This window comes from Orbicella faveolata, unplaced genomic scaffold, assembly GCF_042242905.1.
Source record: "Orbicella faveolata isolate gen_17 unplaced genomic scaffold, um_ofav_v1 contig_14, whole genome shotgun sequence".
In the NCBI taxonomy this organism is placed as follows: domain Eukaryota; kingdom Metazoa; phylum Cnidaria; class Anthozoa; order Scleractinia; family Merulinidae; genus Orbicella; species Orbicella faveolata.
The window spans coordinates 4,575,752-4,598,444 of record NW_028301541.1 but is presented as its reverse complement, the minus strand read 5'-3'; the positions used below and the strand labels follow the sequence as shown (position 1 = coordinate 4,598,444).

The 22,693-nt window shown below is 42.0% G+C and overlaps 5 protein-coding genes and 2 pseudogenes across 5 annotated transcripts; 2 read left to right on the top strand and 5 right to left on the bottom strand.

The window, feature by feature from the left end:
• Nucleotides 1–462: 462 nt before the first annotated feature.
• LOC110063092 (holocytochrome c-type synthase-like) lies at nucleotides 463–5,095 on the bottom strand. Its single transcript, XM_020770041.2, has 5 exons — nucleotides 4,968–5,095; nucleotides 3,939–4,204; nucleotides 2,860–3,134; nucleotides 2,390–2,473; nucleotides 463–1,537 (listed from the first exon to the last, which is right to left on the bottom strand). The coding sequence occupies exons 2-5, from the start codon at nucleotides 4,200–4,202 to the stop codon at nucleotides 1,309–1,311; spliced, it is 852 nt and encodes a 283-aa protein (XP_020625700.2). The 5' UTR covers nucleotides 4,203–4,204; nucleotides 4,968–5,095; the 3' UTR covers nucleotides 463–1,308.
• Nucleotides 5,096–6,309: 1,214 nt separating this feature from the next.
• Nucleotides 6,310–7,101, bottom strand: LOC149113700 (histone H1-III-like). Its single transcript, XM_089286267.1, has one exon. The coding sequence runs from the start codon at nucleotides 7,020–7,022 to the stop codon at nucleotides 6,462–6,464; it is 561 nt and encodes a 186-aa protein (XP_089142393.1). The 5' UTR covers nucleotides 7,023–7,101; the 3' UTR covers nucleotides 6,310–6,461.
• Nucleotides 7,102–8,398: 1,297 nt separating this feature from the next.
• LOC149113699 (histone H3) lies at nucleotides 8,399–9,177 on the bottom strand. The gene has a single exon (XM_089286268.1). It carries the CDS (start codon nucleotides 9,110–9,112, stop codon nucleotides 8,702–8,704), a length of 411 nt encoding a protein of 136 aa, XP_089142394.1. The 5' UTR covers nucleotides 9,113–9,177; the 3' UTR covers nucleotides 8,399–8,701.
• Nucleotides 9,178–9,554: 377 nt separating this feature from the next.
• Nucleotides 9,555–12,047, top strand: LOC149113697 (histone H4). Its single transcript, XM_089286269.1, has one exon. The coding sequence runs from the start codon at nucleotides 9,621–9,623 to the stop codon at nucleotides 9,930–9,932; it is 312 nt and encodes a 103-aa protein (XP_089142395.1). The 5' UTR covers nucleotides 9,555–9,620; the 3' UTR covers nucleotides 9,933–12,047.
• Nucleotides 11,281–11,684, bottom strand: LOC149113698 (histone H2A pseudogene; annotated as a pseudogene).
• On the top strand, nucleotides 11,964–12,490 carry LOC149113696 (histone H2B.1 pseudogene; annotated as a pseudogene).
• A 1,382-nt stretch (nucleotides 12,491–13,872) lies between these two features.
• LOC110063078 (sodium leak channel NALCN-like) lies at nucleotides 13,873–22,681 on the bottom strand. The gene has a single exon (XM_020770025.2). It carries the CDS (start codon nucleotides 22,529–22,531, stop codon nucleotides 17,279–17,281), a length of 5,253 nt encoding a protein of 1,750 aa, XP_020625684.1. The 5' UTR covers nucleotides 22,532–22,681; the 3' UTR covers nucleotides 13,873–17,278.
• Nucleotides 22,682–22,693: the final 12 nt, after the last annotated feature.

Sequence of the window (22,693 nt, the reverse complement as noted above, 5' to 3'; positions counted from 1 at the left end):
ACAAAAGAAAACTCGAAACGGAGACGAACTCTAGGGACTCTCGACATTAGTTTTAGCGTTTCCCACATGGAAATTTGACTGTTTAATTTTGTGATGTATGCATATGTAGAACAATCCCTAAAGGTTGGTCCTCCCCAACGCATGGCAATGATGAGCGCCTGGAACTTCGGTTCACCTTTCTGTTGTTACGATTGCTTTTACCTCCCCTGGGCGCCTGCGCGCCTACTTGCAGCTCTCCCCAGCCTCTTCTCGGTCTATTTTCCCTCGGCCTATCAGATTAATTGACCAACACCAGATATTCAAAGACAAAAGTTTTACATTAGAGGGCTGTTTGCATCAACTTTGAAAGGCCAAATAATTTTCTTCTAAGAGTAAAGTTGTACAATACTTGTAGTGTTCATTTTGGCAAGACTGTGGATTTAACGCGCACATAAAGTCAAAAAAGAAAATTACAAAAGCGTCTTGAAAACGTGAATCTTGATAAACTTTATTCAAATGTTCATTCATGCGCATATCTGTATGTACAATAAGTTTTGATATGATTTAGCAAAGATAAAGGTCGGCATACACGAGGGAACTAGTCCCTGCAAAAGTCGCGGGGCACAAGTCCCATCGTGTGAACTGGCCATTTTTGCCACAAATCTAGTCGCAAGGACTAAAATTTGGTCCTGCGACTAGTCACACGAATTCAAACTGGTTTGAATTTTTGGGACAAGTCCCTGCGACTTGCTCTTCAAAACGCTTCGTGTGAACTGTTCGTGGGACAAGTCCCTGCGACCAGTCCCTTCGTGTAAATTCTTCAGGGGACTAGTTGCAGGGACTAGCCGCAATGACTAGTCCCCTCGTCAGTGCCGGCCCTAAAAGACATTTCAACATTTTCTGATGTAACAAGAAATTTTTCCTCACTCCGCCTCACAATATATTATATAATACAACTAAAAGTACGCGAGTTCTACGATTCAAATTTAAATAGAAACCTTGTCACACAAGAGTACACAATATCCAGAACAGAGAAAGCTAGACAAATTTCACCGAGACGGTTAACAAGACTGTTTTAAAGAAGGATTTTGTTCCTGAATTTCAAAAGACGACTCTGGCGGAGATGTTAGATATTTAGATTCACACGTTTAGTTATAGTGCAGAAATTCCTAATATGCTTGAAGTCAGATAAACAACTTCTTGTCATGTCAATGAATCTTTCGCCGAACTTGATCAAATCTGAAACTGGTATTTCTTCCCGGAATTGCTGTCTATGTTGAAGAACCAAGCTTTCGGGCTCTTTTTGCGCAAACTGTCCAAATTTTCAACTTATTCGTCTTTTGGACTGCTGAAAGAAAGCGTCCACCGAAGAACAGCAATTCTCGCTCGGTCTAACACTGCTTGAAACGAATCCATAGCTGGTCGGACGTCAAGTGCCACGAATTCTCCTCTCTTGTAAGCTTCTTCGTCACCGATGTCGTAGTAATCGATAATGTATCGGACTTCCCGACCGCAGCGATCGACGACCCAGTCATGACGATCAAATGGAAGCTCGTAACTGCCAAAATGAGCAAATATAATGTATTAGAAGAAAAGCAAAACGGGAAAGTTGAACTTAGTTTTTAAACTATCAATCAAAATATTCTGGGGCACTTGGTATGAGACCATCTTAGGGTGCTTCATATCCCCAGCGGAGAGGAGGCAGGAAGGGGAACTCCTATGAGATAGTGACAGCAGTGATCATCAGTAATTTCATAGGTCAGCCCTAAAGGTTCTGTGGGCGTGGCTCGAATTCTTGCAACCAGATAATCTAAACAAAAAATTAGCCAACAATTAAATAACTTATCCTAGCAATAAAGACAGTAATTATTATTGCTTTGAGTGTCTTTCCAGCTTTTTGAAAATCATGAGCTAAAAGGTGCAGGGATAAACCACAGCGAATGCTATCTGTTTTGCACCCATCTAAACTCATTGTAAACTTTCTATTTCAAGTTCCCCCAACAATTGGATTTTGTCCTCAAATTTTGTGTTAGACTGCTGCTTTTATGCTTGAAAGTATGAACTGCCTTTAAAACTTTTTCTATAGCAAGTATGAGTAAAAAGTAAGATCAAGGTTTCCTGTTCAAAGTGTAAGTTGGCATCTGAGTGAGTCAAAGCAAATCAGTGGTTGACCGGTTACATCACATACTTGACTTGAAAATCCTAATGACCCCATCCATTCACACAGATAGTTTGGTATTCTTTAATTATAAAAAAACATGATATAGAATGATTCAAGATACAGAAGATACTGTATGTGGGAGCGAACTCAATCAAGTTGATGTGGGTTTGAACTCAATCAGGAGCAAAACCTCCAGCCAGCACCCCAGCAAATTTCTACTACTGATGAGAATGAACGTATCCATCTTACCCCATCCAGCTTCGTATTCTTGCTCTTGGTGAAAACTCTTTTGCTTTTCCTTTAAAACTTAGCAATTTGGGTGTTCCGCATTCCCTGTAGATATAAATTAAGTTTATTAGGCTAAAACATCACTTGGGCTCCTTTTCACCTGTTTATACCCATATAATAAAATTTCCAGGGGTCATCTGTACTTTCACAAACCCAGTTCGAAGATACAGTGGAACCCTGCCTTATGGTCACCCTGTTAATACGACCACCTCTCTATTACAGCCACTTTTTTGGTCTGAACAAAAGCTCAGTCAGTCATTTTCTTATTTAAAGAACCCCTTTAATACGGCCACCCTGTTAATATGGCCAGATTTTTGTGGCCCATTTGGTGACAAGATTAACGGGGTTCCACTATATTACAACAAACAAGCACAAATCTATATAAACAGGTGAGCACGTTTTCTACTTAAACACAATTATTTTAATCTTACTTGTAATGAAGCGCTTCCCATTTCAGAATCTCCTGCCAAGCAGCCTCATTGTTGGCATTATGAATGCGGATGATATTGTCCATGTCGCTAGACTGTACTTCATCGTCCTGCCATTTCCAGCCCTTACGTAGCATTGCATTCCAAAACATCTGCTGCGAGGGATACACCCAGTTCTCTTCCTTGCCAGTACCCCCTCTAGGGATGGATGACACCTGACGATTGATTGGCAGAGGGAATGGCTGGCCTGGAGATGGTTGTTGGTTTGGTGGAGGCATCTGTAAAGAAAGAATGAAGGACTGTGAATTTCTCCTTACAATTACATCAATACTCCTCTAGCCTTACTAAGAAATACAAACACCTACTACGAGTGGAACCTGCCTTAGCTCGCCTCATTAATACAGTCACCTCATTATTATGGTCACTTTTTTTGTCCTGGTGAAACATCCACGGATACATTTCCTTATAAGAAAACCCCATTAAAATGGCCAGTCATTAATACGACCAATGGCCACATTGTAAAATCCCAACCTGTATAATCTTTTATAATTTTACATTGTTTATACCACCACTCGGGCCAGTTAGGCTCATGTTTTAATATTGTACGTACTGATCAGAGGTTTCCATTTTTGTTTAATTATATCTGCATGTAGAATGCTTATTAAATAACAGTTTTTTAGAAGTGCAATTGTGATACATCTGTTAAGATGTCAGTCAATTTAAACTAGTCATGAAATTTGACCCTACCTCGTTAATACAGTTACCCAGTTAATATGGCCAAATTTTCATGGCCTGTTGGGTTTTCACTGTATTACAGTCAAAACTTCCAACACATTTTGCCTAAATAATGACCAATGCTTTCAGTTATCCAACCAACCAGTTTCTCCTTTACAATATTTAACAAACTGTGAAGTAGACAGTTGTAGAGAATTTAGAAAAAAATACTGGATTTGGGAAATTATCTTCACATACATATCACACCAAATTCTAAACACTGACATTAAAATAATAAAATGTAATGTGGAAAAGAAGGAGAAAAACTCTTTCAAGGGTAGGACTAAAAGTAAGATTATGACTTTTACCATATTAGCTGGGTCCAAGGCATCTGCACCCTTATCAATAGCAGCACTGTCACAACCTGTTCCAGCACTAATGGGACACTGACTGGCTTGAAGTTTCACCATGCTATCTTGATGGACTGGGCATTCACTGATTGATGGCTTTGATGTTCTGTCAGGTGCTGGAGAACTGTGTTGAACTGGACATCCACCAGTAGGTGCTTGAGTGACAATAGCGGCACTGCCACCAGCATCTGATGGAACTGGAGTTGATGAGCTCCCACCCATTTCTGGAGGTAAAAGAATTATTAGGTCAAATTTATCTGGGACTGTTATGGAAGATGAAAACATTTTCTCGGTAAAGAAGTCTGTATATGAGCCAAGTGGCCCACCAGGTGGGTTTTATCCTGGTTTCAGAAACATGAAGCAACTAGGAGGGAGACAGAGGCACTGTAAGAGTAAAGTGCCTTGCCCAAGAACACAACACAATGTCCCAGGCCATAAATCAAGTTACTTTTTACACACTTAATCATTGAACTAAATAAATTTGGTGACCCCAAATGTTTTTGCAGTCTCTTGAGAGCATGCAGTCCATAACCAATCTGCACGCTATCTTTTTCCCAGAACAGTCTCCCAGAAAACTGATATGGTGAAGATAAGAAAATTTCTCACCACAAATTCACTTGTATATCAAGCTACATCTTCCCATACAGCTGAGCAAAACACAACACTTCGTTTTCGATGCATTTGAGTTGCTGGGCATAGTTTTGTCGTACCCCACACGATTTCACCACAGTACTGTACTGTAATACAGCCATTAAGCTTATGTTATAGGCTGAATTTTCCCGTCTAGCCCATTAAAATCGAAAAGATAAATAGACATACGCTATATAAATCAAAACAGAAAAAATTCTGAGATCACGACGACAACGTGCAACGTGCAACATAGAAGTTATGTCACATTCTGTTCCTTGATTTTCTTCACCAGAATGTGCCTTATATTTGTCAAAATAATTTCTTAAATAAGTTACTAGAGAGATTATAACTTCTGACCTGTTTTAAAACAGATGATCACCTTTATCCTGCGATAAAAACTCCAACAAAGTAACTTGGAATATTGTGAACTGGCAATGCATGTAAATCCAAGCAGACTTGTTCCCAGGCTACCTCAATCACTTTTGCGTGACTGGGACGTTGAACAGGGGCTCGACGCCAGGTAGGTACGTCCGACGCGGTAAGTACGTCATGTATGGAGCTTAGTCGGGATCGGGACTCCTCTTAGGGGACTGTTTGTCGCAATTATGGTAAGTCGCCGCCTGAAACTAAATAAACGCTATTTCCTGAGACTCTATGGGGCGAGCTGAAAGGGTCCTGCTTACGCGTCCTTCAAGAGTTGAACTGTAGAAATCTTCACCCCCTCCCCGCCTCTGGGGAGGGGGGTACTTTCATAAATGAGCTATATGGATATACGCTGCTGTGAAGGGTATGGTTTGTTTTCAGGCAGTTTAGTTTGGGATAGGCTATAGAAATCAGAGAGTTTTGTAATTCACCAGAAAAGTGGCCAATGTATTTATTTATTTAGAACAGGGCTCTTAACCCGGGGTTCTATAATAGAAATTGAAACTCGAAAGTGACTTTGCAAGATATTGATTTAGTTAGCGTATGTTTAGCCTGCGAGCAAGCTCACTCTTTAGCTTTGAATCACACGCGCGAGCGGCGAAGAGCAAAGCGATGCGGTGGGGTGGAGTCTGGTGAAGAGGTGTCAAGAAAGTGAGCCTGCTCGCAAGCTAGCGTGTTTTCGATCAAGATAGTGATATAGTTTCTGCAGGGAAAATAGCCAGTCTGGGATAGGGCAGGGGTTTATGGTGCCTCGTCTACAGTAGGGCTGCAAAATCAAGATGATTATAGTCTAGTATAGGGTAATGGTTTCAGTGTTCCAGGGGCACACCCCAAAGTTTTACAGAATACCCCCAGCCCCGGGCTCCTGTGGCAAATTAAGGTCATCCAGATTTGTTTTCTCCATTCTTAATTACCTTTCTGTGACGTTTAGCTTGCTAAAGTCTTTGATTAACTCTCGAAACTTCGGCTTTCTCGTCGACAAAACGCAAATTGCTGATCTGCCTAGATATGCCCCTGATCCAAGGCTTTCAAGAGCCTACCTCTCGAGAACGAAAATTGCGCGAAACAATGGGAACGAGCGTAACAAGGGGAGGCGAGATCTTTCTATTGATCGGAAATAATTATGATTTGCCGCATAAATGGGCCACTGTTTACCTAATGGGGAAGGGGAAAACATGAAACTGTAGAACATAAAACAGCTCTGTAATCTTAAGGGTTTGAGATTTTGCTCTGGCTTTCTGGGTGCAAAAACTTTTCGGAACCTTCGAGAAACGGGTCTCTGGCCTGTAAAGATTTATTCAGAAATGAAGATGAAATCGAAAAATGTATATGGCGAGAGTATATATTATGTTTGCTCTGTTGGTCATTGCTTTTTGTGTGTGGTGGCTCCTAAAGGAGCCGTTTTGTTTATTGAAGAATCGTCGCACTTCACTTCTTAGCTGTTTTCTTGGCGGCAGGCTTCTTGGCGGGCTTCTTTGCCGCGGGTTTCTTGGCCGCTTTCTTGGCGGGTTTTTTAGCTGCGAGTTTCTTTGCTGCTGGTTTCTTGGCTGCGGGTTTCTTTGCTGCTGGCTTTTTCGCTGCTGGTTTCTTCGCAGCCTTCTTTGCCGCGGGTTTCTTTGCTGCCTTTTTGGCGGCGGGCTTCTTCGGTTTGGCGGCGGGCTTCTTCTTTGCAGCGGGCTTCTTCTTTGGTTTCTTCTCCTTCTTTTCCTCCTTGGGCAACTTGAAGGAGCCTGAAGCACCAACTCCCTTGGTGTGTAGAAGTTTTCCGCTTGCGGCGCCTCTCTTCAAAGCCATCTTCAAGTGCGAGCCAACCTCACCAACCTTGTAGTTGGCTTTGATGTATTTCTCGATGGCTTGGCGGGAAGAACCGCTTCGCTCCTTCAGTGCTACAATGGCAGCCTTGATCATATCCAAATAAGGTGGATGATCAGCCGGCTTTTTAGGCGCTGCTGGCTTCTTTTTAGCGGGGGACTTTGCTGCTTCGGACATGTTGCAGTTCTAAAACCTTGTTGTCACTTCGGAACTGAAGACTCAAAATACTCAATCGACGGTGCGGCTAAAGTATATGCGTCGAATGCGGACCACCGAGGAAACAAGAGCGCAGAACATGGCGTCGTCCAATTCTGTGCTAGTTTCCCAATCGTTTTCTTCAATAAAACGGTATGATATTGATACCTTCCCAATGTGAGCCTTAAAATTGGTTGCTGTGGTATTTCCTCAGTTGTAGATCCAAAACAAATTTGGTCAAAGGGAGCCAAAGATACAATTCGAAAGCCTGAAAGTTTATAAAACAGTAAGATTCAAATGAACGTCTTGTCTTTATAGCAAATTAATTCTTCTTAAGTTCGCTATTTATCAGATTTTGTAAGATTTTAAGGAAGAAGAACTCCTACTGCTTAAGATTTGCGTAAAAAATTTGGCCTTATCGCTGATTTTCCATTGCTTATCCTTGCGTTTATTTGAATAACAAGGACAATCTCCTGAGGCCGTCATTTCCAAATCACTCAGTGTGACTTGAGTAAACGTGTACAAAACAGGACATCACGTCTGAATTCTGAGTTCTTTGGGTGATTATAAATCAAACATTTCACAGACATGAGTGGTAATTTTTGAATAACTGTTTTATACTGAGATTTGCAATGCTTCGATTTTAGTAAAGAGAACGAAACACTCCTCAAACACTGAATGGATAGTAAAATCTTCACGCATTTGTTTCGTAAAGTATCAATACTGACTTGCGCAAATTTATCAAACAAACATTTCCTCAATAATAAATTTCGATTGTTTCCTAAAGTCTAAACAACTTTAATAATGTAGAAGGACTTTCGAACCGTCGACTTCAATGAGTAAATAATACTGGTATGATGTGAGATTTCGTGTCGGTAAGTTGCGGCCTGTATTTGCATATATCAAGCGCCAAATTTCGTTACGCTTCTGATCACCAAGAAAAGAATGTTAAAAGAGTTGTGTACTATGATTTAAGCTTAAAAATGCCTCAGATAGAACGAAAGGCGGAACGGCATACAGTATTTTTTGTTCCTTTATTCAACTTCTCCTGAGTTCTGTAGACTTCAGTTGGGAGGTAATAACAACGTCACCTACTTAAACTTGATATTCATCGCTAAACATGGCGCCAAAATTCGTAAGGAAACGATTTTCAGATCTAGTCAGGTGAGAGAATAAAAAAGGACAGAAACTCATGCACAGAATGAATCAATGGTAAAACTTTTTAATTTTTTAAAACTGAAAGGAAAGGGTATGTTCAATGAAAGGGTTTTACAGATATTCATGTAGTGTTGCAGAAAGAAAGTATAGTTTAAGGGACGCGCGCCGAGTTGACTTGGTGCTCATAACCACAGCGTACGTTGACTAGAAAGTTTCTTTTAATAAAAAGATTTCTAGAAACCCTGTTCATTTTTTGAACTAAACTGAATCTTCCCAGAGAATCTGAGCATGAAAGAGCAAAAGTATTAAAACGAAAGGGTTTTATAATGCGCTTGTACTTGCAATCATAGAAAGATAATTGCGCTTTTATCGTTCTTCGACGAAAGGGAATAATGCATGTGAAAATTTTCATGATTTATGTCAGGTTCATGTTGGTCATTGCTTTTATTCATGTGGTGGCTCCTAAAGGAGCCGTTTGTTTTGTGAAGGACTGTGTTATCCACTTATGCTCGTTCTCCGCGGATTCGGCGGGCCAACTGAATGTCCTTGGGCATGATGGTGACGCGCTTGGCGTGGATGGCGCACAAGTTGGTGTCTTCAAACAGACCAACAAGATAAGCCTCGCTAGCTTCTTGAAGAGCCATGACAGCGGAGCTCTGGAAACGCAGATCGGTCTTGAAATCCTGAGCGATTTCTCGCACAAGACGCTGGAAGGGCAGCTTGCGGATCAACAGCTCGGTGGATTTCTGGTAACGACGGATCTCACGAAGAGCGACTGTACCAGGCCTGTAACGATGAGGTTTCTTGACTCCACCGGTGGCAGGAGCGCTCTTACGAGCTGCCTTTGTGGCGAGCTGTTTTCGTGGAGCTTTTCCTCCGGTTGATTTACGAGCGGTTTGCTTTGTACGAGCCATTTGGAAGTTCACGAAAGTATACAGCAAGAACTATTTTCCGTTTAAGCGTTTCGACGCTTATAAAATTATTTATACATTGGCGGGCTTAACGCTGATTGGTGGAAAAGGGAGCGATTTTATTGGCTGGAAAATGTATCATACAAAATTTATATTCACAGTTCGATCCTATGAATAAAATTGTTCATGTTTTTGGTTAAATACTCGCCAATGGCTTAATTATGGCAAAAGTTACACAAGCATCTTAGTTCATCGTGTTAAGTTCTTTTTATAAGAAAAAGCATTATATTTTTTGCCATACTTCTTAAGCTAGGCAAGCCGCAAACCGTTCATTTAGCTCTCAACTCGTGTTTTTTTGTAAATAGAATAATGCAATATGCATAGTGTGGTCTCTGTTGTCTTATTCAACCAATAGAAATATTTCTATGTTTCCTGAGAGGTCCTACATCTGCCTATAAATAGTAGAAACGGCGTTTAAGTCCTTCATTCAGTTACACGAGTAGCAATCAACATGTCTGGTCGCGGTAAAGGAGGCAAAGGTCTAGGAAAAGGAGGCGCCAAGCGTCACCGAAAGATCCTTCGTGACAACATCCAAGGTATCACCAAGCCAGCCATCCGTCGTCTTGCTCGCCGTGGCGGTGTCAAGCGAATCTCTGGCCTGATCTACGAGGAGACTCGTGGTGTTCTCAAAGTTTTCCTTGAGAACGTGATCCGTGATGCTGTGACATACACCGAGCACGCCAAGAGAAAAACTGTGACAGCCATGGATGTGGTGTACGCTCTGAAACGACAAGGCCGTACCCTGTACGGATTTGGCGGTTAGACTGCACAGTCTGCCAACACAAACAAACGGCTCCTTTAGGAGCCACCAAATCTCTCAAAAGTAATGACCAATAGAATCATTGTTTTTCGTAAAGATTTCTTTTATGTATATCTGATACATGATTTCCAAAACTCGGGGTTAATGAGCACACTTGGTGAACAGACCGTAAAGATTGGACTTTTGTTTGTAACTTCAAGTGGATAAAACCAAACAGAGAAATCAACTCCGTAGGTTTAATACGCTCTATTCTACCTAGTTTCCTTGCTTCTGCTTCATAGTTATTAGAAATTTCAACAATATTTTAGATCTTCTAGAGAAACTCCCTCACTGTACTCGTCCTAAGGTATTTTGAGTGTTTATGAATATCTGAGTTAAAAACCCGAACGCGGCCATAATGGCCTGTCAAGTTATATGAAATAGGTTGAAACATTTATCGACTCTAAATTTCAGTTTTTCCGTCAAATTAAAACGAATCTCGGCAAACCTTCGACGCGCTTTTCAAAAGAGGTCAATTATAAACTACAACTTCGTTAGTCATTTGGCCTTAGTTTTATTTTAAAAGTAGAGAACTCAACCAGGTAGAATACATATAATTCTTTCTTTCTTACTTCAGACATATTCCGGATAAATTCCACTAACGCACAAACGATACAGGCTTATCTCAGTTTTGTTGTAGTGTCAATTCAAACATTAGAGTTTTATTATTTACCTTTATAAATGATTTTAGTGGACGAATTTTTCAGTAATGCAAGCCGTAATATCGTTTAGTTAATTACGACTGAAAAAGGCATAAATACATGTTTAGGCCTAAAGGGCATAACAAAATTTGTAAAGTTCAAGCTACCTTAGAAAATTTGCGCCAAGTAAGTTCGTTAACTGACAACAAATTTTCATTTAGGCGCGCTTTTTATTCAAGCGTGAACACGCGCGCACAGTCGCTTGAACTACATTAACATGATAAAGAATAAAACGGCGAGCTAATTGAATTTCTATTTGCATTTGTTGAGAATGTGTTGACACAAGGACTGAAGAGGTAATAAGGTATGCAAGCTACAGAGGCGGGAAAGAGCATAATAAAGGTCCAGTCTTGCAAACAGTAAAACTAAGAGAAAAAAGGCAGTAACTTAGGCGAGGTGGGTTATTTTCGGTTTTCACTCTCACATAAGGAGAAACGTTTGCTCTTATAATTTGATTCATCGCAGCACTGCTATATTGGTCGGAAAACAGAAACAATTCTAACTGAAAAAAATTGAGCAAGGGAAAAAAGGGTAATAAACTTAACTGAAATGGAACGAAGAGTTTTGTTGATCGTGACTTTTGTAATATTTGGTGGCTCCTAAAGGAGCCGTTTGTTTGTGAGTCAAAGCTTATTTAAGCTTTGGCTTTCTTCTCGGTCTTCTTGGGCAGAAGTACAGCCTGGATGTTGGGAAGAACACCTCCCTGCGCGATGGTGACACCGGCGAGCAGTTTGTTCAACTCCTCGTCATTACGGACAGCCAGCTGAAGGTGACGGGGGATGATTCTTGTCTTCTTGTTGTCACGAGCAGCGTTGCCCGCCAACTCGAGGATCTCGGCGCTCAAATACTCGAGCACGGCAGCCAAGTACACTGGAGCACCGGCGCCAACACGCTCAGCATAGTTGCCTTTGCGAAGAAGACGATGGATACGACCAACTGGGAACTGAAGCCCTGCTCGAGATGAGCGGCTCTTGGACTTGGTGCCCTTTGCCTTTCCTTTACCGCGACCAGACATGTTTGGTTTGAATTTGCCTTCACGAAAGTTGTGGAAGATTAGCAAAAATAGTTTTAGATCGTGATATTTATAGCTTATCTTTATGCAAGAAGGATCGAAAAGCACCAATCAGATCTTTGTTGGTCGATGTAGCATTTCAAAGAACCTTTGTATTTGCATGCATTCAAAAGAGTATTAACCTCGAGGTTTGTCAAAGTATTGTAAATACGCCATAAGGCTGACCAATCAGTGATCGCAAATTTCGATCCGTATGTTAATCGATCTTTTAGTCATTCTAGTATAAATACAAGATCGATCGAGTTTTCAGTTATTTCAAATCCATTCTGATCTACAGAAATGGCACCCAAAGTTGCAGGAAAGAAAGGCGAGAAGAAAGCTGGTAAGGCAAAGGCCGCGGCTGATGGAAAGAAGAAGAGAAGGGGAAAGAGAAAGGAAAGCTATGCTATCTACATCTACAAGGTGTTGAAGCAAGTTCACCCTGACACTGGTATCTCCAGCAAAGCCATGGGCATCATGAACTCGTTCGTCAACGACATCTTCGAGCGCATCGCCACCGAAGCTTCCCGCCTTGCCCACTACAACAAGAAATCAACCATCAGCTCCCGCGAGATCCAGACCGCCATCAGGCTGCTTCTGCCTGGTGAACTGGCCAAACACGCCGTGAGTGAAGGAACGAAGGCTGTGACCAAGTACACCAGCAGCAAGTAAACTCACTTTGTGGGTTTCCCGCCAAAACCAACGGCTCCTTTAGGAGCCACCAAATGATACAAAAGTCAATGATCAAATACAGTTTTATTTCTAACAAACCCAAGTTATTACTTTTATAATTTTCAGTATTATTTATAGTTCTCTTATCGCTTATTTCGGTGGGTTTTCTTATCTCCACTATTTCTGATACGATCTGTTAGTGTAGCTCTGAGAAATCCGCGCGGCTTGGAACGAACTTGTATCATTCCTAAGTGTCGATAATTTTGTCAGAGTCAACCGTCACCAATGCGTCGCTCAAACAAATCTTCTGCTACAGTCTAAATTCACTTGCCGGAAGCTCTTTTTCTAATAAAAAGGGAAGTCAGGGGCTCGAGAAACTTTAATGATACAGTCATTTGATTGTTCGATGATGCAAGAGTTTGAAAATTTCTCTTTTTAAATACAAACCATCGTATATTTCGTTTTTCGACTTAACTTCTATTTCAACATTCACCTTTTGATTCCTTTGCATTCTCTCCCCTTACAAACACTCTCACCAGGGCTTCGATTTATTGTTATATCCCCCATCTCCAACTGTGCTCTCTTACACTTTCGACTCAATTCCACCTCTGACATCTTCACTCGCCTCTAGTTCTCCTCCTAACTTCCTCCTTGGCTTCCTGTAATTCCCGCCAGCCTGTTCCTTTCTTTAGCTAACCATCCCCTCCCTATCAGTTCTTACCTTACCGTACCCCTTACTCCACCCTACCATCCGCATTCCGCACTTAAGCCTAATTTGACAGCTCGATTACTCCAACCTCTACAGAGTTCCCCTTAGACTCAGTAAAATTTAACGTGATGTAGCAAAAGCAATCATACAAAAAGAATAACCTGCGTTGCACGCGTAAACGGGGAAGAATTAGGGGAGGCGAAAACCAACCCCCAACTTTTATCCCGCACCTCACCCCGTTTTATGCTTGCTACGCTGGCTGCAAAAACGAAAGCTGTTTAAAGTAGCTACATCACGGTTTGCACATCTTGAAAAGTTTAGCCTAAATTTTTCAAGTTCGTCGATTGTAATCCGTGTTAGTCTTCTCCATCCTCAAGCATACTTCTTTCAGTTCTTTATGGCTTATTATTATCTCTCTGATGTTTTTCCATCTTAGTAAACTACTATTTTCAGGATTCCATCAATTTTTAACCTAATTTTCTGCGTGGCCAAAATAACTCAAACTGCCGTGACTGAGCTGCCTTAACATCCGTTTATACCTGCGACCATAGAAAGATTTAGCTTTTATTGTTCTTCAACGGATGTGAAGTCTTTCATGCATGATTTGTGGTCATCATTTCTTTTATCGACTCGGTGGATCCTAAAGGAGCCGTTTGTTCCTCTATGAATGTAATCCACCTATACTCCCCTTCTCGTTTTTTCTGGTGCGTATTGTTGTCTGTTTCTATCAATTGTAACCAAAACAAGAAAGTACAGTGTACACACAAAAAATAGGTGACTATAACTATATTTTTATACAGTATGTCTTTAATTCTACACTGACGGCGATGGTGTTACTCTGTAGTTTATACAGTGATTTGAAAGTGGTGCAAAAAAGGCGCGAAATACGGGATCCGATGTCAAATAATGTCCGATTTCCTTTTAATAGCCCTTTTCACAGTTAATTTTTTTCCTTTGCATTACAACGTAATCCAACCTTGATGCGAGGCAATTTCGGGCTAAAACTACAAAATGGTCCGAAATTGCCTCACATACACGCTAGATTTTATTGTAATGCAAATGAGCAAAGGTAACCGTGAAAAGGGCTATTCGAAAATATTCCGACTGTAATGTACATATCAGAGTTGATATATTGATTCCCGGGGATTTTTCTAGGGTGAAGAAACCCCTTTGACAGACTAGGGTGGGGGAGAAACTTTGCCCCTGGACTACACCCCTGGGTCCCGTGTGCTACAAACACAAAGGAAAACTAAAACACATCTACAAGCTGGAAAGCTTCTAAGAACATCTAGTCGTCTAAATTATGATCACTAAATGTTTATCGATACATCTTGAGCTTACAAGAGTTGTCGTAGTCAGTTTTAAAAGAAAAATTCTAAACGGGATCGATGTACTCGTATTAAAAACTTTCGCGCAATGTGTGCACCTTTCCAACTATCACATCGAACCCGTAGTTATAGCCAATACAATGTTTTTTTTTTCTTCAGAAGCTAAAATACTGGATAGAAGCAAAGTCTATGATACAGTTATAATCGTGTAACAGACTTCTTATATAGGCTACTTCGTAAAGTACATTTGTTTTTCCTGCTATATACAGGGTTATTTTACACATATTACACTGGCATCTTTTTTTGCTATCGTAAGTGGAGTAGTTCATATAAATTAATATAAAGTGAGACTATAACGTAAACAACGTGAATATGTACAGTCGATTTAATGTGAAAGAACCTTTTTGGAACCAGCAGTTTTAAACCACTGACGGCTATTAATACTTATTATATATATTATAGAACACTTATTATATATATTCGTATAAAATCAAAATTTCCGCAACCAATCAATTGGTATTACGCGTTTACTCAGTGCGCTCTAGAAGAACATAATCTAACCAATCACAATAGAGCTCTTGCCAATCTTTTAACCAATCAGGAGCAAAACCAAAACCTGTCTTACTTGACTTACAGGCATTTTCCCGCGCTTTGCGCCGGTTGCATGGAAGTTTTCCCGCGCTTAGCGACAGCTGAACGATTTGCTCTAAATTGGGCTGCACAACAAAGTTGCCAAAAAACTAATCTATAACGAACACTTTGAAGGTGAATTTAGCTACATTTAAAACTTGAACTGAAAAATTTAAAGCCGTGCCATGTTTTAAAAGAGGAGGAAGCAGCAAGTGAGGCGGCTAGAAATACAAATATTGTTGAACGACGAACAAACGCTATGTGAAGTATATATGAAATAATTCATATTTGAACTGCGGTAGTAGATGAAAGTGAAGTATGATCATCGCAGTAAATTTTCCAGTTTAAGCAACTGGAAAGAAGAAGCCTGAAAAAAATCAGGGCTTCAACGGGATTCGAACCCGTGACCTCCGCGATACCGGTGCGATGCTCTACCAACTGAGCTATGAAGCCACACATTTATGAACTCAATTAATTGACCTCGCTCCCAATGTGTGGCTTCATAGCTCAGTTGGTAGAGCATCGCACCGGTATCGCGGAGGTCACGGGTTCGAATCCCGTTGAAGCCCTGATTTTTTTTTTTTTCAGGCTTCTTCTTTCCAGTTGCTTAAATTGGAAAATTTACTGCGATGATCATACTTCACTTTCATCTACTACCGCAGTTCAAATATGAATTATTTCATATATACTTCACATCATTTCACTCACGGGAAGATATGAACTCAATTAATTGACCTCGCTCCCAATGTGTGGCTTCATAGCTCAGTTGGTAGAGCATCGCACCGGTATCGCGGAGGTCACGGGTTCGAATCCCGTTGAAGCCCTGATTTTTTTTTTTTTCAGGCTTCTTCTTTCCAGTTGCTTAAATTGGAAAATTTACTGCGATGATCATACTTCACTTTCATCTACTACCGCAGTTCAAATATGAATTATTTCATATATACTTCACATCATTTCACTCACGGGAAGATATGAACTCAATTAATTGACCTCGCTCCCAATGTGTGGCTTCATAGCTCAGTTGGTAGAGCATCGCACCGGTATCGTGGAGGTCACGGGTTCGAATCCCGTTGAAGCCCTGATTTTTTTCAGGCTTCTTCTTTCCAGTTGCTTAAATTGGAAAATTTACTGCGATGATCATACTTCACTTTCGAACAAACGCTATGTTGGTATGTATCTGTAAAGCACGTTTTCACTTTTTTAATTTTTAAACGCAAGGCTAATTATACAAGTTTTCTTATCGCTTATTTCCTGTCTATACATATTTACAAGATGAAAACATCCCGCTTAACCCGGTTTCTATCAGTATCATAGCATTTTCCCTCAAAAACTGTCGTGAACAGTCGTGTATTTGCTTCGGTTTGAATTTACGAGCTTTATGATATCAGATTTAACACGGACACCACATTTGATATTGAGCCATTGCGTTAAAACACCGTTAAAGAACCGAGGTGAAAATTTAAAAAATTCTTCTGAAATCCCGGTAGGGAGCAATAAAATTATCCTACCTGTAGCCGATGGTCCTCAACCGGAAAAGGGGGGGGGGGGGGGGTGCGGATATTACAAGCTGCCATTATTTACCATTATTTGCCATTTGTTTTTGATACCGAAACTGTCCACAATCCATATCAGTGGTGTCCGTGTTAAATTTGATTGAGTTTATGGATAGGCATGAAAAATAGCTGTTATTACAGTTGAGTCTGTGGTCAAATATTCCACTGTTTAAAAAGCCATACAAACGAGGCGATGAGGGTCAACACAGAGCAGAATGGACCCTTTTGCCTCGTTTGTATGTCAAACCTCTGATAACTGCAATAACACCTATTGCTCTATTGTGTAAACGTTTCGCCAAATTATTGATTCTAGAGCCCAACTGTTTTCATTTGAGTGTCGAAAAGTAATTGGTTTTGCATCCCCTACGCTACACGATTGACTTAAAAATATTCGCGCCACTTTTTCATCTAATCAGAGGTAAAACCAAAACCTACCACGACTCGTTCGCACTCGTTTTCCGTCGTTTCGCGTCAGCTACACGTAATTACTTGAAGTTTTGATTGGTTAACGGTATTATCTGTGTTCTTTGTGATTGGCTAGAGTGATTACTTTGGTTTTGGTTTTGTGACACTCAATTGTAAACCGCTCTATTAAATCATTTACCAGTCACAGACCTAACAGGTGCATCACGTCATTCACCTGATCAGTCCACCAATCAGGAACTTTCAGGGCCCGTCATTCATCTGAGTCGTCCACCAATCACGAACCTCTCCGGCGAACTCCTTTATCTCGGGAATACTTTTCTTTCGTGTTTTCAGATTAGTCAGGGCTTCCGGTAGGCTTCGTCGTTTTGCTGACATCGACAATTCATCGGGAAACGTAACAGAACTCTTACGAGACGCGGAATTACTTCGTTCCGTTTTCTTGGCTGGCGGCGGAGCAGAAAGGAGAATAGCTGGTCCTTTGGAAGAAGGCGACACTGGAAAATCGTCATCTTCGCTACTGTCGTGTTCTCGAGCCTCGCGTTCGGTATCACGCTCCTCACGCTCAGGGTCTTCATTAGCTGAGTGTTCTAAGCTCTCCGCGCTTGAGGCCCCAGGGCTTTTATCAGACAGTTGGATACCTCCAGCCAATGGAATGCCACCTTGCTCTAAATGTCGGATCCATTCCCGCTCGGCCCGCTTCTTGCGCAGGTTGGTGAACCAATCACGGATGGTCTGTATGGCCACTTCCTCCTCGATCTGATATTCCAGTTCTTCTCGCTCGAGAAGCTCTTCTAGTTGCAAACTTCGACTGATGTCCACCGAACGGTAAGCTAGCACGCCTAGAACATCGTGAAAAGAAACATCACAGCCGTTCCGAAGCTTTTCAATCTCGCAGCACATGTGTTTGAACAACAGCGACCCACTGTCAACTTCTAAGCGGCCTTTCAGCAAGCGAAGCACAAGCTTAGCTTGCCTAACTGATAACACCCCTTTACGGTATTTATCCACTAAGTTCCAAGTCAGCTGAAAGTCTCTTAGGTCTGTGTTGCTGATGAGCGAGTCTTCATCGCTCGAGTAGAACAACGAAAAATTCTCAATGATGACAGCGATGAAAAGGTTCAAGAATACAAAAGTCACGATGACGTAAAACGAGATGAAATAAATCAGCGCCGCGGCGATGTTGCCACAATCAGTTTGCCAGAAGTTGGGTGTGTCCGCATTTTCCGTGCAGTAAGGCTTAGAAAGCATACAGTCGTGCATTATCTTGTTCCAGTCCTCTCCAGTTGTGATGCGAAACAGAAGGATCATGGCGTTAAAGCTAGTCTTGAAGTTGGCGTGACGGTTCAACGCTTCTCCATACTTCACTGTTCCGAACAAGATCACCCCGGCCAAAGAGTAGCTGAGCATTAGAACGATCAAAACAGCGATGATGAAGAAGCTCTTTATCAGCGACATGACCACAGTCAACATCAGCATCTTGAGCGTGTCGTGTTTACCTGAGAGCGTCAAGAAGCGGAACAATATGATCACCATCCCGAAAAAAGTAGTCACTGTATATGGCGTACCACTCCCTTTTAAGGAAAAATTCAGCGTCACCCACAGTACCCCGAGACTGGTCAAGAACAGGTCAAACCGGTTTCTCCGGCTTTGCCAGTATCCTCGGAAGGTGAAAGCGATAATTTTCAGCAACATGTCCACAACGAACAACAGCGAGCACACAGCTGCAGTACTGGTCAGCGCGTCACGCATTCTCAGATTGTCCTCTGTAGTCCACTGAGCGATCGTGACTGTCAAGCAAGTAATTACCACCAAACAGATGTCGATAACTTTGTAGATCCTTGACTGCGTGGCGTCGAACAAAACGGCTCGAAAACCTTCTTTCCTTGGTCTAGGGGCAAGATGGAGAGGTTGCGCCAGTCGGAGGCGCTTCTTCAGATCCTGCCATCTTCTCTGATCAACAGTGAGTAAAGCAATGCCTTTGTTCTCATTGAAATTCATGACAATCACCCCGACGAACAAGGTCAGCCCGACCATGCTTCCAAGAAGCACGTAAATATGGACATAAATACTGTATTCCGGGGCTACGACTGCCTGGATCACATCTCGCACTTCCAACCAGCCTTCCAAGGAAAGAACTTCGAACAGGGCTAGAAATGCGTTGATAACATTATCGAAGTCGAAGTTCCTGGGATTTTTCCACACGCGTGGGACCATCATTTTTGAAGATTCCGCGACGACGCGTAATTCGCGAGGCGTGGCAATTTCTATTTCAAATATTCCTGTACACTCCTCTTCGGTCTTAATACTTCGATCGTTGCAGCTTCTGAACTTGCCAGAGAAAACCTGGACACCGTAACTGGCGAAAATGAACATAAGAATAGACTGCACGGCAGTTACTTTGAGAATTTCTTTATAGCCACCAACCAGTTCAAGGATCACCTTCTGCATTTTCGGGACCAATGTGACGATACGTAAGGGACGAAGGCACCTTAATACCATCAACACCTGAGCCCCCGAGCGGGCGGGTATCGGATGTGGTTGCCAGGCAACATAGGCAAGTGCCACGAGGTATATGGTCACGTCCAGAACACCTCCAAAGTTCTGTATAACGGCATGAGGTGTGAAAATCAAACCGTTTGCAAGAATTTTTACGCCAAGCTCCAAACTCATGGCAACAACAAAGATGTACTCAATGACTTCTGTTGCAGGCCTGACAAACGTGCGCTCTGTAGGAGTCTCTAGCATCATAGATATGGATGACACTAGCGTGACAACGATCATAATCCACTCCAGGTACGTCTGTGACGCGAGAACCTTGTGAAGCCGTGCCATCGTGACAATATGATTGCGTGACGCTCGCTCTGTGTACCCGGGTGGAATGATGTAACGCGCGTTTACCATGCTCTGTAGAAACCTTCGGAGCCACGAGTCACGCTGTAGCGAGAAGAGGGGCTGGTCAAAGTAGGGGTGATTCTCACGAAGCTTCTCGACTTGAGCTCTCTTTTTCCTCTGAGCCTCTTCGCGTTTTATTCGCACCCACTGGATGTCAAAGTCTCGGCCCGTGTTATTTTCATCTTGGCTTAACTGCGAGTGAAGACCCGTCGCTTGACTGGCAATCCGCATCACTTGTTTGACATCACCTTGAGCTTGCTTCGGTGACGGTGGAGGGCGACTTCGAAAACGCCTCGAAGCAGATCGGAAAACCGAAGCGGGCTGCTGCTTACTGCCGACGGTGGCCTGATTTCTCGGGGAGATTTCGGTGGGCGAAAGAAGCGCGTAGGTCCTTCGGCGATTGCTGTCATTAATAAGCGCAGTGATACTCGATTGTTTTCTCACGAACTTTGAAAGTTTATCCACTTCGGATATCGTCGAATTTAACAGCTTTATCGGAATTGCTGTGCGGCGTCTTCTCAACTGCGAAGTTTCACCGATTTTCTCCCCCACGTCCACACCAATGTGAGTTTCCAAGCCCGAACTGTCTATGTACTTCTTCATAAAACTGTCACGAATCTTGGGAGTGGAAAAATCAGCTGTTGTCTTTATCCTACTCAACTTCACAAGCCGAGGGTCATCCCGAAAACGCTCGAAGACCCGAAGACGCAACGGAAGTTCCTCGGTGGATTCTCGGCTTTCACCGCCCATTTTTTTCTGTTTCATAATCTTCACCTCTTCGTCAAGTTCCAAGTTGTCTAGGATAACTGCAACAAAAACGCTCATGATAATCAGCGAGGAGAAAAGATGATTTGCCAAGATTATGATGGCAACAAAAGCCTTTGCAGCTGAGTTCGTAGTTGCGTTGATTAAGTCATCCAGAACTTCCACCCACCCTTCCTGGGTAATGATTTGAAACATGGACTGTATGGAGCTAGTGAAGGTACCAAACCTCTTCACATCTAAAGTCAGAAAGAACTGCATGCTTATCACGGAGGAGACCATCACAAAAATCAACGTAAACACGATAGCACTTCCAAGTTTCTTTCCAGTTCCGAAGATTTTCTCGCAAAACTCTTGAAGCTTGGGAATCGCTCCAATAAGTCGGATTATTCGCATCACGTTAAAGACAGCCAGAAAAGACGCTTTCTCCGAGATCAGAATTGGTAGAGCGAAAACAGTGCTGCCAACAGCTAAAATAAACTCTGTTAGCTGCATTCTACGGAGAAGGTAGGGTCGAAAGCCTATACATGAGATCTTCAGGAAAACTTCAAGGTCGAAAACTATGGTGAACCCAAATTGCGCGTATCTCCTTGATTCGTAATGGACAGTAGCTTGAACAAAAGCGTCAACCACAACAAATAAGATCATTGTGTATTTAAAGTAAATAGAATTAACAATCTGTCGAACACGCAATGGTGCATGGCCTTTAGCCGCTTCGTGATCCACCGAGACTAAATGCCAACCGGTTCCTGCGTCCTTGATAACTTGAGAGGCCAGCCGAGCCGAAGTACGCTTCGAAGATTTCCGACTGTACATATACAGGCTCCGAATATCGGCGAAGGTTTCCGACACCACGGCGATGAAGACGTTCTTTACAAGCCACGCGACGAAAAAAATGAGCAACACAAAATAAACGATTACTAGGGGATGCGATCGAAAGTCCATCATTCGGTACATGACGAGAACCCAACCTTCTTGTGTAGAACTTTCATAGACTGTTAAAATACTTAGCAGGAAGTCCCCGAAATAATCTTTATCCTTCTCCTCAAAATCCACAAAAACACAGCTAAACCCTTGTGGACAGAAATATCCTGTTTCGCCGGTAACATTGTTGCAGCGATGGTCAGTCAATAACAGATCGTTGTATGTCAGATTATTCAAATCAGCTCCATTCTTGACACAGTAATAGTTTTTGCGTCCGAATAATTGAACTCCAATAATCGAACCGAACGCCATAAAATACAACAAGAACAGAGTGACGGCCCAGATTTGCCGTTTACAGCGTCGAGCCACCGACTTCGGCAAGCTGATTGTAATAAGCACATTGAAGAACCGAACTATTATTAACGCTCTTGGGGCTCTTGGAACCGAAAATGCTACGTAATTATCAGGGATATAGCCAGAAATTTCAATAATTTGTAGCAAGATCGATAGCATTATAAGGAAAACCATGCTTGCATTAAAAATAGACTGTGGTTTCTTGAAGTAAGCCTTCTGTTTTCGCCACAGACCCCACATGTTTATCTGCGCGATCATTTCAGTGGTAAAAACAACAGCGACCACAATGTCTAGGCCAAGAGTTATGTATCTCAGCGAATTGTTATGTTTAAATGTTTCTGGCGAATTCATGGCTGTAGAAGTCAAACTGACAAGCGCACATACTTGTACTAGACGCTGAAACCAACGAGTTTTTACCCACCAAGTTCGCGATAATTCGTCTTCGTTCTCTTCATCGTCGTCCTCAGATTCGGCGTAGAGCGCTTGCCGAAGGGGCCATAAGGTTTGCGATGAAGAATGATGGTCAGACTCAATAACTAAGGACTGTCGTCTTGCTTCCATTTTGCAGCGGAAATGAAATTCGGTTGTAGTTTTACGAGAATTTCCGACACTCAAGATCGGATTTCCAAAGGGCTACGGAGTTATCCGACTAATCAACGATCCTATATTGGATCTCATAAATGTTTGAATAATTAATATTGATTACCGATTAAGATCATTATG